The sequence below is a fragment of the Opisthocomus hoazin genome, chromosome 2 (assembly GCF_030867145.1).
Source record: "Opisthocomus hoazin isolate bOpiHoa1 chromosome 2, bOpiHoa1.hap1, whole genome shotgun sequence".
NCBI lineage: Eukaryota > Metazoa > Chordata > Aves > Opisthocomiformes > Opisthocomidae > Opisthocomus > Opisthocomus hoazin.
Genome location: NC_134415.1, coordinates 89,365,034 through 89,381,527, shown reverse-complemented (window position 1 = coordinate 89,381,527; position 16,494 = coordinate 89,365,034). Strand labels below are relative to the sequence as shown.

General features: G+C 45.8%; 1 protein-coding gene across 1 annotated transcript; it reads left to right on the top strand.

The window, feature by feature from the left end:
* Nucleotides 1–4,542: 4,542 nt before the first annotated feature.
* Nucleotides 4,543–15,336, top strand: GJA10 (gap junction protein alpha 10). The gene is made up of 3 exons (XM_075414362.1): nucleotides 4,543–4,589; nucleotides 4,688–6,023; nucleotides 12,524–15,336. Exons 2-3 carry the CDS (start codon nucleotides 4,704–4,706, stop codon nucleotides 12,560–12,562), a joined length of 1,359 nt encoding a protein of 452 aa, XP_075270477.1. The 5' UTR covers nucleotides 4,543–4,589; nucleotides 4,688–4,703; the 3' UTR covers nucleotides 12,563–15,336.
* Nucleotides 15,337–16,494: the final 1,158 nt, after the last annotated feature.

The following is a 16,494-nucleotide window of genomic DNA, read 5'->3' as shown; positions in this document are numbered from 1 at the left end:
ACAATTAGTTGTACAGTCCATTAACGAGCTCGCAGGATCGGTCTAACACCACCAATTACTCTGCTGCTAAAGCAGAAACATGGCAAATTGTCCCTAAGCAGCCTACTGTAACCTCCCCTGTCCACTGAGGAAACCAGAGCCTTCAACCAGTTACTCTGAGGGCAGAGCGAGGTAGGCAGCCTGGTGCTGTGACCTGCTGAGGGGGACTAGTGGTGGGATGGAGGTGTGCTGGGCCAGGAACAAGCTGCTTCTGCAGCGAGTGACAAAGCGTGCTCTCCGACAGGATGGATAAATTGCAGGTGCTGCAGCTCTTGCCTGGTTCTCAAGTTCTCACGGTAGGCAGAGGAGGGTGCTCCTGAGAAACACCCTGGAGCTGCTGGAGATGCCGGGTGAACAACACCTTCTGGTGAGGCAGCACAGGGCTCCCAGGCCTGGGTCAGAGCTCGGAGACAGCTGAAGCAGCAAGGTAAAGACCTGGGGACTTGGTGACTGAATTTGAAAGCAGAGACATGAAAATAAAATGCTAGTGACAAGTACATGAGAGCACATGGGCGTGAGAGCACGAGCACATGGCTGAGAAAGGCCCATGGAGGTCTGGGTGGTTTGGATGAATGTTGACACATCTTTCAGGAGCAGAAAGCGTAGCACCGCTGCCCTTAAAGCATTTGTAATGTATGCATTCACCATACATCTGCTGCGTTAGACTGAGGCTGGAAGAAAGCCACTGAAAAAATGGATATTTGGGATTTCCGTAAAATTTCAGCCTGGGCAGGACCGGGCAACAGAAACTCTTCGTATCAAAGCCTCAGCTCCTGTGGCCCTGGTTTCTCATAAAATCCCATTTTGGCAACTCGCCTTCCTTTTTTAAACCTTGTATCTCGTATATACCAATTCTGAGTGGGCTTGGGGGTGGCTCTTTAAGCCAGGTGAAGAAGGGTTACCGTGCCCAAAACCTGTGTTTCTAACTGAAGCCTTGAGTCTCGGTTCCTGTAGCCTCCATTTTCAAAGACTCAGCCTAACGCATCCCAAATTAACTCACCAGCCAGCAGAGTATGAAATCGGACGTGACCGATCGATCCTTGCACATTGATTTGAAGCGAAACTAATGGAATGTAAAGAAAACGTAAGAAGCTATCGTACTGTAAAGGGTGCCTATTTAGCCATTTTACAAAACAAAATTTCATTTGGAAGCTGGGCGGAGGAGTAGTTTGAAGAACTGACTAAAACAAGGCATAGGGACATTGCAAACTGTTGTGGTACAGGTCAGCCCTCAAGGGAACGGCTTTGTTAGATGCCACTGACTAAAATAATTGCATGATAATTTTGGCTAGAGGCACCATCCTATCATCTGATGATTTTTAAACGATGCACGGATAGTTTAGACTGACTGATCTTGGCACCCAGCTACAAAGAAGTAAGAAGTCTGCTCAGCGTATCGTGTCTGTGCTTTGGCTTTCGGGGAAAAAAAAGATGTCCTAGCCCTACTGAAGGAAGCTTCCTGAGCTATAGCAACCAGCAGTGCTGCGTCCTCCTTCTGCAATGCTCTAGGGCAGACTAACCAAGGGCCTCCTGCTAAGGTAAGCGGCAGAAAAATAGTTCTTCCTAGGGCAGCATGGAGCAGGCAGGTCCCTGTCAGGCTTGAAGCAACGTGAATTAAACCCAGGGGTATTTGATCTTAGCATTTAACTGTTTTTGACAAGAAATTTAAGATTTAACTCTGCCTTTTCAAATCACAGTTGTTGAAAACCTGGCATAAATTTAATATAGAAGTGATTTCAATAGCGGCAAATGGTCAAGTGAACTTTAAAATAAAGGAGTAACTAAAACAAGAAATAAAGAAACTTCTTCCAAGAGAAATGGTGTATTTTCACCTGGTTCTAACTGATTACATGCATGAATTTATATTGTTTGAAATAACCATATAAAAATATTTGAACAGACAAAACAATAGTTAGTTGGTATAATGAGAAATGTCTCAGGTATGTACACTCTATGCTAAAACTAGTATGTTTCTACTATCCTGGGCTAGTATACTAGAATGCTAGAACTTCTAGTACACTAGTAGATTGGAAATAATTACATCATTGATATTTAAGATTACACTCTTACAGTAAACTGAAATACTCCGTTACACAGAGCTCAAATAAGACCAGAGAAGGAAAAAAAAGTGGAAGCACATTGCTATGACAAGGTTGGAAAGTAGTTTTGGCTGATTTCTTAGAAACTCTGGTTTTCACGGCTCTCGACTGGCTTCTTTGCTTTATAAACAAGATTCACTATGTCAATGTTCACACTGCCGTTCTGCCAGTGCGGATCTGAGGGGAAGCGTCTCGGAGTAACAAGCTGGAATTAGACCTCTCCTATAACTACTCTCACCCGTTGTCCGTCGTAAAGGAAAGATGAGGATGGAGTTGTTTAAATACTGGTAGAAATAACTTCAGAAGCAAACACATCTATAGAGCCAGAGTTATATGTTTACACTCCTCTTCTCGTCCTCTCTTAACCTGAATGGTTACATTCACTTTCTGTTCCAGAACAGGCAGCGATAATTCCTACTGCTAGAGGAATGCTATCTTATCATCTTTGGAATTAAAACCTGTCCTTTCCCTTTTATTCCTGCATTCACATTTTAGCATCTCACTTGGGTATATTTTTGTGGAGTCCATCAATTTCAGTGAGGGATCAGCCGTTCGCAAGGCAGCAAATATACCCAAAGCTCCGTTGCTTAACTGCTGCGTTGCCATCATTCAGTCACCTTGCAGGGGAAGTGGTGCAGAGCAATCAGCAAGTGTCACCCCCTCGTGATTGGCCTCTTGAGTACTCCAGGTTTCGGAGCTCGCTCTGTGGAATCCTCTACTTCTCACTTTACTGAAGGTGAACTATTCTGTATCAGCTCTGAAAACCGGGTTGGGCATTGTTAGCTTGAGATGTAACGTTTCCTAGTAAACATTTTAATGTGTGAACATCTTTACACCCACCCAACCTGTGAAGTTCCAACAACTTGATATCTGCTCTCAATAAAATCCATATGAAGTTAGACAAAAGATCTGACATTGTTCTTTAAAGGTGAGGAAAATTGGCTACAACAATTTTTGCTGGATTTTTTTTCTTGTGTCTTATTTTGATGACCTACATGGGAGGGGAGGAGTGGGGAAAGACAATTTCCAGGTGCATCACAGCACCTAAGAAACTGCTTGATTAGCTAGGTTTCCTCAACCAGTTCCCTGTGTCAGAAGGGAAGTTCATTGTGAAAATTCAAATTTGCAGAGAAAAAACAAATCCCTGAAATGTAATAATAAAGACTGTAGGATGCCTGTGAAGAGAATGACTGCACTGTTGGCTACAATTGAAAAATCTTTACTTGCAGTGTGGATACGGCCTCCAAGCAGAATCGTACTATATGGGATCATACCATAAACCATAGCGAAGCTGTACTGATAGTGGTGGTATCACCCAGCTGTGTAAAATCATGTAAGATTCTGTGTACTGTGACCAGCCACTCTTAAAAAGCTTAGAAATTGCACTTTAGTAAATGTTGTGGTTTAGTGGAATTTGGGAAGTTTTGGAAGTACGGTAGCATAAAAAGTTTAAGTGCAAGCCCTAAGGTAGATATGATCCCGGTTGCTTTCACTATTTTATTACCACTTAGCAGAAAGAATTCCAGGGACACAACGCCGAATGTGCGGCGCCTTCACAAATAAACAAATGAATACCTTGCGTTTCAGTTCCCCACATTACCTGGAGCTCCTGAATAGTTTCCAGAGAAGTGGCTTGGAAATCAAGCATCTGGCAGCAGGACATAGATCAATTTGCTGGTGAATCAAAGAGTTTCTGGGAAAGGGGGTTGTTAAAAATATCATCTCACGCTCACAGCTAAAAACCTCCACTTCATGCCATTATGTAGTCCCTGTTTCATTTATCTCATATGTTGAAATTTGCAATTAAGACAAGCTCTTGGTGATTCAGTAAGACTTTGCATGCGTAAAATTAACTACACTAATCCTAGAAGCACTCTTTGTTTATTCACATTATCCTAGAATTGAGATTATTTATACATGTACAGCTATGTATAAATTAGCTCTGTATTTGTAGTTTTAGGAATCTAAGGGAGAAACTTGTGGATTGTTACTTTGGTAGACAGGAAAATATTGGATGGATGGCACTAATCATGCTACTGCCTCGGGGTACAAAATGAAACATTTTGCTGTCACAGTTATAGGACACTTCTCAAAACTTTATCAAACAAGTGAAAACCATTAGCGTTATGTATTATTCTAGCTAGTTTTCACCCAAAACTATGGCAAAGCCACAGACAGTGGAATGGAGTGGGTGTAGAATTAAACTATAGTTGGCAAAGGATTTGCAAAGTGAAAAAAAATTGTCTTCTTTCCTAGAAGGAAGAAAATAGTATAGAACTGTAGGCAGTTAAGAAGTACTATGGCTTATAGATGAAATCAATCTCTCTTAAGCTTAAAATAATCTCACATTTGCATCTTTCACCCATAATCATAAAGTCTGCCTTCGTTTAAAGACCCATTAAGGAGAAAATAGCGATGCACTTCTAAGAGCTCTCCTGCTATCAGAAGAATGTATCGGAAAGATCATTATTTAAAAAAATACCTAAAAAGGCCATTTCCAAAAGAAACCCGGTGTTGTATTAAAATAACATACTTTTTTTGTGTTTCAGATATGAACTTCTGACCATGGGGGACTGGAACCTGTTGGGCAGCATCCTCGAAGAAGTGCACATCCACTCCACTATAGTTGGCAAAATCTGGCTCACAATCCTGTTCATATTCCGGATGCTGGTGCTGGGAGTGGCTGCTGAAGATGTCTGGGACGACGAACAGTCCGAGTTCATCTGCAACACGGAGCAACCCGGCTGCAGCAACATCTGCTATGACAAAGCTTTCCCCATCTCTTTGATCAGATACTGGGTGTTGCAGATCATATTTGTCTCTTCTCCATCTCTAGTTTACATGGGCCACGCACTCTACAGATTGAGGGCTCTCGAGAAGGAGCGGCAGAAGAGGAAAGCCCACCTGCGGGCGCAGCTAGAAGAGCTGGAGCCCATGCCTGAGGAACACAGGCGAGTGGAGAGGGAACTGCATAAGCTGGAGGAACAGAAGAAAGTGAATAAGGCACCCCTGAGAGGGTCCCTGCTGCGCACCTACGTCCTGCACATCCTGACCCGGTCGGTGGTCGAAGTGGGCTTTATGATAGGTCAGTATCTCTTATACGGGTTTCACATGTCCCCCCTTTACAAATGCACTCGGCCCCCTTGCCCTAACACGGTGGATTGTTTTGTGTCCCGACCCACAGAGAAGACCATCTTTATGGTTTTCATGAACAGCATCGCCGCGGTCTCCCTGTTCCTCAACATCCTAGAAATCGCCCACCTGGGCCTGAGGAAGATCCAGAAGAGCCTCTGCGGGCGGCCGCGGCGGCCGGCGGGCCCCGCCGACGAGCAGGAGGACGCCAGCCTCGACGACTCCAAGCAGAGCCCCGCGGTGCCGCCGGCCTCCCCGCAAGGCCCCGCCGCCGCCCCGCCGCCCCCGCCCCGCGCTCCCGCTCCGGCCGCGCCGGGCCGTCAGCACCTCGGAGAGCTCCGCGCCGCCCTGCCGCCCCGCCGCCGGCACGGCGCCGCGCAGCACCACGGACAGCGCCCGCCGCCCTCCTCCAGCAGCGAGGAGGCGGCGGCGGGCGGCGGCCCCGGGGCGGGGGGGGCGGCGGGGCCGTCCCGCCGAGTCCCCCGCGAACGCAGCCGGGCCAGCGCCTGTCGCGACCTCGGCGAGGAGCGCGGCGACTCCCCGGACAGCGGGCACTGCCCCGGCACCCGCAAGTCCAGCTTCCTCTCCCGCGTCCTCACCGGGAGCCCGGCGGGCAGCGACAGCGAGAGCGCCGGCTCCCGCGGCGGCCCCGGCCCCGGCCCCGGCCCCTGCTCGGAGGGGGAGAGCCGCGACGAGGGCAGCCCGCCCAGCAGCCCGCCGCCGGCCGCCGCCACCGGACGCCGCGTGTCGATGGCAAGTAGCGGCCCCGGGGACAGCCCGGGGGAGCTGGGCGGCCGGGGGGGCCGGCCCCGGGGGAGGAGCGGGCCGCCGGCGGGCGGGGGGGGCTCGGGCAGGACGGCCAAGTCAGCCCGAAGGCCTCGCGTCCTCCCGGGTCAGGCTGGGCCCCCGCATGCTTGGTCCCCTTCTCCGGTGAAAGCCAGGAGTTGAGATTCGGTGACTTCGAGATCCTCGGCACCGGGGAATTACCGAGCCCCGAGGATCTCCGAGCCACCGGATCTCAGCTCCTCTGTGCTCATTGCACCATCCCAATCGGCTCGGTGACCACTGTCCCGGGAGACGCTTGTTCAGCTCCAGCCTGCTTCATGCCATAGGACAGAGCAGCCCCGAGTGCGTTGAGCTAAACGGCTCATCTGCTTTCGGCATTGGGGGGCTTCCCCTGGGGGTGGTGATGAACAACTGCTCAATGAATAAATCAAAAGATCTACCTGTAAAACACCAAACAGTTGCAATGCCGGAGCCAACGACTACAGAATGGCGTTTTCAGCAGCTGTTCCCATGCTTCGGCCACACAGAGTCTTGCTTACAGTCAGAGTTGATAAGATATAGTGCTTGTGTTCATAGAAACAACGCGGGGTTTTTTAAAGTAACTTGAATTCTGATTGCCCCACATCACAGAATTTTTCCTCTGAGAGCTAAAAAGCTCCTTTACAAATGCTTGCAGGAGCAAGCCCTTACATACCTTTTTTACGGGGCATGTAATAAACAGAAGATTGCTTCACACAATACTCAAAGTTATCAATTCTGTTCAATCTTTTTCTCATTCTTCCTAAAAATAAATACTTTTCCTAAATACAAAACAAACAAAAACAAGCCCAAAAAACGTTAAAAATTTGTGGTAAGAAGCAGAAGGCACTCTTACACATTGCTCCTCAAAAAACTGTCAGTTCCGCTTTTCATGGAGTTATAGTTTCTGCAATATGCAAATATTTGGCGTAAGCCATATCAAACTGTCACTTGAGTGCAGTTCAATCACTTGCCCGCTTTGCTGTTTCTAATACAGGACGAGAGCCTGGAGCCCGACCTGCCGCTCCCCGGCAGGTTTTCGATAGTCAGATGAACAGGCTCTTTAAAAAGCTGAAGGACAAGCAGGCATTAAGCAAGGCAGGATCTCAGCAGCACCCCGCTGCGAACTCGCAGAAGTTGCCTGGAAGCTTTTACAGTTTAATGACGACGACGCTGTCTTCCAGGGGAGGTCTTGCAGAGAAACACAGTCAGTTTGCAAAGCAGTGTCGCTGCTCTTGAGAGCAACCCTCTCCTGGCACTCTGCCTTCGGGGATCATTGCGTACGGGACTGGTACCAGCATTTTAAGATGTGACTCACACAGGTGCGCTGCCTGTTGCTTGCTGTTTACAGCACATCATATTTTCAAGTAAAGGTGCTTCTATATATAATTGGGTTAATATTTTGGCACATGCACTTTACCGCTAGCATTGCTAAGGCATTTTATGAACACAAATTTCAATGCACAAATATGCTGGTGCATCATGAAAATGTTGCCTCTGGGCATTAAAGCGTGTATATCCTTCTGGTCTATATTTCCCAACTCCTACATTCTCTGTTTAGTCTTCATTGTCAAAGGCACTCAGCATTTATTTGATAGGACTTCTAGGAGACAATCATCATGTATTAATGTTTAGATAAAATAAAAATATGTGTGATTAGATTTACCTGTGCGACAAGAGCATTCAAAAATTAGTGATCATATCTTAAAAAAAATGTACTTAAAAGGAATTGTATTTAAAAATTCCAGCTGAAACACACAAAAACTATTAGCTACTGCCATGCCTGATCTATAATGACATGCAACAGTAATGCAGAGAAAGGACACTTTTTAACATAATAATGAATTCATATGCTCATGCACATTTTCTAAACAGCCAAAACAGAGTCTGTTCTAACCTGGCTCTTACTAATCTAAGCTGGATAGCCAAATGGAGCAAAACTAGAGTGGAATCGACACTGTTCTTCAATTTTGTTTGACAGCTTTCCCATACTATAATCTTTACCTCCATAATGGTGCAAATGTTTTGCTTTTCCCTTAATCCATGCCATTCTGCCAGAATTTGTCTGTAGCGTTCCTTGCATTAGCTCAGTGAGAGAGGAGAATCAACACAACATTGAAAATATCACTTTCTATTCCTCAACAACCTTTCTAATGACCTCCAGTCAAACACATACCCACGCTCTGTGCTAAAACAGCAGCACAACTGCAACTGCCCACAACCGCCGTAGCTTTCTTAGCTGAAAGAAAACCTCAAAGGTACACAAAATCAATCCGTCTGATACTGTAAGAGGCTGCGAATGAGTCAGTGGCATCCTGTGAGCCATGGCATTGCAAGCACCGAACAGATCTAACAGTACAGTTAGAGATGCTTGCCTTTCAGCCAGTGATGGGATTTTTTTGAGCAGTATTATCAATGCCATTTCCACACCAAAACTAAGTCTCTAACCGATAAATAATTATTATTAAGGACAACTAAATGTTGCAATTTACCTCTCATAATGTATTGCACCTTCTTGATCAAACCATGAAGAGCAGGTGGTGGAAAGTAGTTGGTCAGGTCATGATCAAGTGATTTTTTTTTCCAAGGAAGTACAAAACTGCATCCCTCAAAGAGAACAGAAAATTCTTCTTAGGGCTTCCTCTTTGGAGGAAATATTATCTGGACCCTTAAGAGAGAGCGTATTCAGTCCTTCACTGAAAACCCTCATGAAACAACTCAATAGGATATCAAATACAAAATGCATGTTTCGCATGAGGTTTCCTCAACTTCTCCAACTTCAGTTCAAACCAGAGCAGCTATATACACAAAAGAAGAAATGCCCTTCCCATTGGTAGGATTTGTACAGACCACAATGTTTGGCCACAATGCAAACTAGCAAGGCTATTTAAAACTTCTTCGTCTGGAATTGGTGGAGGTGAAGAGCTGCTGCTTCATTTCATGTCCAATTGTGACATAAAACCTTGAAAAAATATTTACGCTCCAACTGCTTAGTTTTACACCCAAACCACTCACTTTTCATACTCTATTCGGTCTCTTGGTCACTGCATTGTCCAAATTTATCCATTATTCAGATTGGGAAGCAAAAATGAGAGAGGCAGAAATCCTGAAAAACCTACTAGGCTAAAGGCTTCTCAGCAGACTCTGATCCATTGGGAAAAAACGTCTTTTCCTTCAGCCACTGATGGTCAAATTTGTTCTGGGGACAGGTCACCAAAACTGGACCTTTACTGCATCAGGGAAAGTGCACAGCAAAGTGCAGGAGAGAGTCACTGCATGACAGGAGGGTCATTTCCAGCTGGTTTCAGTCCACCTAAACACAATGCATCACTGAGTAGCCGGGTGAGCTAATCTCAACTCGATAGAGACCTGGGATGAATAACGTTACAAAACTGTACATTTACAGGGGGATTCAGCATCTGTGTACAACTGAAAACACGCTATCAGCAGGCCTCCAGAACCTTGGCACTGAGGAACGCAGTCGGCATGCTGTGAAGTGATAGGGAACAATTTGTTCACTGATAAGTGTCTCCAAGCTAATCATTTCCAAGGCTCGCTTCGATGATACATCTAAGAGAATATACGGTATCTTATCTTCTAAGAGATTTCATGGGCACACACATCAGTCTGCCCTAAGTTTTGCATCTCTCGCCACATTCTGACTTTTGTTTGAGGGGAGATACAGCTGTGGAGCAAAGGGGCACATTCTGCATGGTCCTGGGCTGCCAGCCTCCCTTAGGAAAACAGGTCTTAACTGGCTGCTTCTCACACACAACACAGTGAAAAGAGCTGCGCTGAATTTGGTGTGACTACCATCACAAATCACAACTGGGAGTTGGCTTCACAAAGGTGTGTAGGAATTACGCTGCTGTCAATAGGATTCTGCACATGAATTACATTATGAGAAAAAAAACCCCAAAACATAATTTGCACCAGTCAGGCCCATGACTGGTGAATGATACATTTTTAAGTCTGATAAAATTAATAGGCTGATGCAGTCAAAGGTCAGTACATGACTAGTACAGACAGAATCTGTGCTCTCTTGAAAATAGGCAGGGCCAGAAATTACAGCCCATAATAGGCATCTAGCTCTCAGAGCATTGCACTAAGGGGTGTTGTCTTATGCATGAAAGACTGTGTGAAGCCATTGGGACTGTCAGATAACACTCTTTTCTCTCTGGAGGGATGAAAATAAGAGGTCTCAGCATGCCAACCGAGCAATTAGAGAGGGAGAGAGCTTTACTTCCAACGTCACCCTTTGCCAGAATCAAGGAGTCTTCCTCCTCGGCCATTTTCTACAAACCAAAGGAACAATGGTAGAACGTCAGAAAGCTCAGCTGAACATGGCCACAGCCTGGCATTGCATCTTCAGAGTGTCACAGTGTCGTCACAGTTCAACGGCTGAACGCAAATGTTTCTACAAAATCTGGAGGCCATGTGACGTTTCATCGCTGGCTGCGTTTGAAGTCTTTCGCTAGCTGTGTCTCTCACCGCCTTCCTAAAGCAGAGGGCTCCAGTTGCATGCTACCTGAGCACGGCCAGCATCAGCTCCTTTTGGCTGATATATAATATTAATCTAAAGAATCCCAAGGTGTGGTCTAAAACCTATGAGTTTTCATTTGTTTAACTGGGACTGGGAGTATTTACGCCAGATTGGCAGCTCTCCTCACAAAGGCACCATCTTTCAGATGACTTGGAACTAGGCTGTCACATTTGCACCCCAAGCCTAAACCTGCACTGAGAGAACTGCTGTGCCAGTCCTTTTGCTAGAGTACCCAAGGATATACCAAGAAGATGGGGAGACTTGACATCATCTAATGGTCGGGTTTCTTCATTGGGCCAAGATAAGTTCCTGGAATCACAAAACAAACCTGAAAGTCATTAAAAGATTTATAATATTCTTAGCAATATTTTAGCTGAACTGCTGGCCTGGGAAATTGAAATTACTATATCAAGATTTTAAGAAAGGATCAGGTATTTTAGGCATGCAGTTTCATATTTTTATTTTTCAAGAAGTGCTGTGTTTTCCTCACCCTCACATCCATTCCTTATTCTTTAGCCCACCCTCTCCTCCAGAGAGCCCTGGGCTTTCAGAGTGTCATTTCTTCAAGGCTGTATTTTTGGCTACAAAGTAATCACTACAACTTTAAAAGCAAGGCCCCCTCCTCATGGTGAATGAGGGGGATAAAGCTGATAATGAAGCAGCTGGTAAAGCTGATGCCTCAGCTCACAGAGTCGGACGGAGATAGGGCTGCTGATTTTATTCATTTGCAGAAAAGAAAGTCTCTGGGGCTGCAATCCTGCCTCTGTGTATGTTGAGGAAATGTTATCATTCACTGGGTCCAGCTTCTCTCACTGCGTTGCTTTTTCATTCCCCTGTGCTGTTCAATTATTTTTCAACTTCTCAATTCTCCATTCAGCTTTGAGCCTTTTACCCAGTGGGAAAACACTCCGTAGCAAGCGGAGTACGAATGAGCGAGCTGCTGTTCAGCCTGGATGCTTGCAGTCTGCTCCAGAACAAGGCATGTTGACTCACCCTTTCAACAACACCTCAGGAATAAATACCCACTCGTTTAACCAGCGGCTCAAACGCTCTTTCTCCCGAATACCTCATTCTTATCTTGAATAATAAGAGTGAATGTTCATTGAAATAACAAAGCTGATAACCACGGAGGAGTTACCAAGACAGCTGAGCTCCACCGGGAAATCCACAGGTGGGATAAGGGACCGGTAAAACCTAGTGTGCTGCTGGGATGTTTGCAACCCTTAAAGGCATTCACATTTACACCTGCTGGTACCCACTGCTGGTTTCGTACAGTTTTTCTGTGCAAACGCCTCTTTAAAAATAAAATTAAATTGCAATGTAGTTGTATTTTACACACCACGCTCTGCCCTGGAGCAGCTTGTGATGCTGACAGCCAGCGCACCAATTAGCCAGCAGAAGCTGCCTGGTCCCCCAAAGGTAACCGCTCACCAGCTGCGCAGGCACGGGCATCAGCAAGTGGCAAACTTTGGGGGCAAGCAGCAGCTGACAGCTAACGAACCCCCCTGAGGATCTGTGCAGCGACAAACGGATGCGCTGGGGGTCAGAAAGTGGAGCTCGCCTAAGTCAGTCCATCCTTGCATCATTTTAAAGCGATCGAAAAATATCCAAACCCCCTTAACATGTAAAGCAAGGGCTCTAGGATGGGTCCACTGATGTCAAGCAAGTTACTCCAGGGATCAGTGTGTTTATTTTGGCTTAAAAGCAAGGTGTTCCCCCTCTCCCCAACCTCCCCTGAGCACTGAACAAAGCCCTGCAAGGTAAGGATGTTGTCAGCTAGCCATATAAACACCATATTCCCAACTTCCCAGCTATGTACGTGTTGGGGTTAATTACTATGATAACTTTTCTTTTTCTGCTTTAAGCCAGTTCAGCTTCATCCTTTCTTTCTCTTCTTGTCTTCCAGAGCATGCTCCTAGAGCTATCATCTATCATGAAAAAGTAATGCCGTTCCAAGGAGAAGAAATAAACTAAGGGACTGAGCACAAATTACCTTCAGCAGAGAGAAGAAAAGCAGATTGTCTGTTGCTGTGTTCCCCTCTCCCGCCGCTACAATGCTAAATTCATAATGCAGTTTAAGAATGGAAACACTTGGTTTATTCCTCGATTTTATGCCAGTCCCACCAGTACCCTACTCAGATTGCTGGTGATACTGGGTAGCTCGCTCCACGACTCAAGATTTTCCTCACGTAGACTGAGCCAGATCCGGTCACTGTGTGCTGCCACTGCAGAAATAATCTTGTGTCTTTGGGAGCATGCTGGGAGGTACAACTTGTTGTGCATGCTAGTAGTGTTCATATCAGAAACCAGCCTGATCCACAGACCTGCAAGGTAGCAGAAGGCCCAAGACACCTACAAGAAAGGATTAGTTTGAGTTGAAAGTAGCCTGGAAGGCTATGTGGTCTTTATCTCCCCAGGCTTCAGCAGCCAATGAATAAAAGATGGAAGAAACACACAAGGAATCTGAAGGGACAGAGAATTTAACAGAGATAAAAACCCAGCTGAAGAATATGCTGCTGCTCGTCTGCTTGTGGTAACACAGTCCCCAAGCTCTGACAGAGACTTTCCATGCTAATGTAGCCTCCTTGTAGCTAGTATCGGCTTCCAAATTGAATCAGGAAATTTATTTTAAGTGCAAAACGTGTGCTCATCTTCAGTTTGCTGCTTAAGAAGATCTGCAAGGTGTCAGCTCAGGGTCATGAAAATCTTATTCCCTCCACTGTGATCTCATTAGTTCATATAGAGGCATTGAAGGACAAGCAAAGCTAAAAAGAGGTCGTTTTCATTTTGCTAGGACAGATTTGCTCTGGAGGGTTGGATTTCTGGGTTGTATGCGGCCCAAGAAAGCGATCCTTCCACTCGTGTATCTGGAAAATAAAGCACCTTCCTCTGACTGCCCCTGATCCTGTTTCTGGTCACATCCTTTTAGCTGCTTTTATTTGTCAGGCTTATCATAGCTCGCATTTGCTGTCACCTCAATGGCGAGCGATGCTTGGAACGAGCTCATTAGCTATGCCAGCTTCCCCAAGCATAAAAATCCTCTGCGACTTGACAACTCTAAGGCAAGGCTAGCAGAAAGCAGGACAGCAGGGAAAAAAAAAAAGTCTCAAGCGTATGGATTACTTGAGATTACAGTGGTTCTGTTCCAGTGCACGGGATTTACATTCATTTTCTCCCTCACTACAAACTCATTGACAGTTTGCCTGTGCATTTGTTTAGTGTTTTAAAGAAAAAAAGAAAAGGAAACATTTAAGATACTGGCCATTAAGTGCCAGCAACAACTGATCAGGGACGGAGAAACAGCTTTGCTAAAGTACATTTGCTGCTGCCAGGCTATGTGTAGATGTGGTGGATGCTAAATCTTCTGACAGATTTGAGGGGGTGGGAAGCTTTCTTCATGTGTGCTCGACAGGAAGATTCAGGAAACTCCAGAAAGCAACATTTCTGGTTTTCTTCCACGAGAATTTTAAGATTGAAAAATGGCAGGCAACTGTCACTGCCGCAGATGAAGGAGGATGCAGTTTGCATCCCTAAGGCTGGTGGCCCAGGGCACACGATGTAGCGTCTCCCATCTGGTGACAAAAAGCCTGGGGACCTCCCCGCTCCCCACAGCAGCATCCCAGCGAGAGTGTGGACCAGGGCAGGACAACTGGTCATGGCACTCCCTCCTTCCCAGGCCTCCTCCTGCCAAGCTATCAAGCAGGCTCTTGGGCTGCGTCCAACCCAAGGAGAGAGGTGGCTGCCCACTTGGGAGCCCCAGAGAGCAAACAGCCCCTGCTAGACCCCACACCCCGCTTGTGGAAAAAGCATCCAAGGCCATTACCATTTTTGCTTTCCTTTCTGGATTTTCTGAAGTTCAAGTGATGCTAATGGTCTATGGCACAGGTTCCTGCTTCAGAAAGGAACAGTACCCTATTTGGGTTGGTTACACACAAAGATTTTCAGCTATTTTCTTGTTTCTGCAGAAACCTCTCTCAATTTCTCTCATGTTTTCTGTAAAGGAGAAACAAACCCCAATGTCTCCCCTTGCCTCCCGATACACACACTGACACTTTAGAAGACCAAAACAAAGACTTAGCAAAATTGCTTCAGGTCGAGCGCTGGGGGAATGGGTATAGACACAACTTCTTTGATCTTCCAAAACAACTTCATCTTTGCAGTGAAATACCCTCAGCCGTTCCTGCAGCCGATCAAAGCTAACTGGATCCCCGGATCAAAGAGGACTAATGAATTAGCAATGGGATCACGTGAATGGAGGTCTCTTCACCAGTCCGAAGATTCACCGGGCAGTATCAACCACATCCAACCCCCCCCCCCCCCCAAATCTCACCTACAGCCTGCGCGTCAACTGAGAATCGCAACATGAATTTCAGAGTCGAGATGAGTCGATTTACAATACATAATGATATGTCTTTATTTCATCAACAGAAATGGTGTCTAGACAAAATTCAGTTAACACTAGCAATTCAAATGAATGAAAAGGGTTGGGTGTTTTTTTTTTTATTTTTGTTTTTTTGCACAATACTGTATTTACAATGAGTAAATGACGTTTTAAATTCGTTAGTTCATAGCAATGCTTTCTTCCAAAAAGGTAAAAATTCTTAGTAACAGAGAGTAAGCATCAACAGCCACCTCATTTATTTATACAATAAAAATCACAAGAAACCACAGTCACCTAGAAAAAAAAATAAAAGACAAGCTTAAGAACTAGTACAATAAAATGATGCATTGAATTAAGTTACATTAATCGCATAGAATTTGTGTAAAAAGTATGTAGAAAAAACACCTGATGTAACCTGTTACAGTCATTGACCAGTTATGAGAGGTACAGAGGGTTATACAGGTAGATATGTGTGAAAACTGTCCATACTGTTTGACCTGGGGAGGAAGAGAAGAGGGGTTGCACCCCCTTGCATACACTGATAAAACCCTGTTTTGAATATGGCCTCTGAAGTTTGTAAGGCATATAGAAGAGGTGCACTTGTAACCAACTGGTTCTGGAACAAACTCTTAGGGCATCCCCACCCTTGAAATCAAAGGTGATGCTTGGAACTACGAGCAAACCGCCACATTATCACCAAAGTGTTTAGTATCATTCCTGCCGGTCTGAGGGATCCAGAGAGCTGCAGGCAGAGCACGCGCAGTCGCGAGAACAGGACCGAAACCACACACCTTCCCACCACACAGGCAGGGCAACGCCGGTCCGGGCAGGGGGTCCCGGGCACAGCCCCCGGGAGCGGCGCGGGCGAGCTGCTCCCTCCCCTGCCCACGTCCCCGCGCCATCGCAGCCCCCGCTCGGCTCCCTCCGAAACGGAGGGGTCGTTTAGGGTTCGTAGCCTGGGACCATCTCTGCTCCTAAGCAATCAATGAAATCAAACACTGCCAGTTGCCATTTCTATTTTAGGATGCCAGTTTCTCTCTGCATGCCCTTAATTAGCCAAAAGGGACGGCAGTGGCACCGCATGAACTACGCGGTGACTTTCGCCGGCGGAAAGGGCTCTGCCCGCAGTCACTAAAATTCGTACACGAACAGGAGTCATCCAACTGGCTTTTTAGCAGTCGTTTGGTTGGGGTAATGACCTTATGAAAAGGCATTTTTAGTATTCCCTCCTGCCAAAAAGTGATTTTATTTGCAAAAACGGCAACATTATCTGTGTAATAACACCTTAAAATGCGTATCAATATTTGACTTCGATATAAATAATACCTATCTTGGTGGAGTGTAGGAAAATACTGTACACTTAGTCTTTGCAAGTAATGCCATTATAATTTTGAGAATAAAGGGAACAATTATTCTACAGACCACCAACAATAGATCTTTTAAATATACACACAGCATTTGAACATATGCATATACACATATATTGTATTCTACAG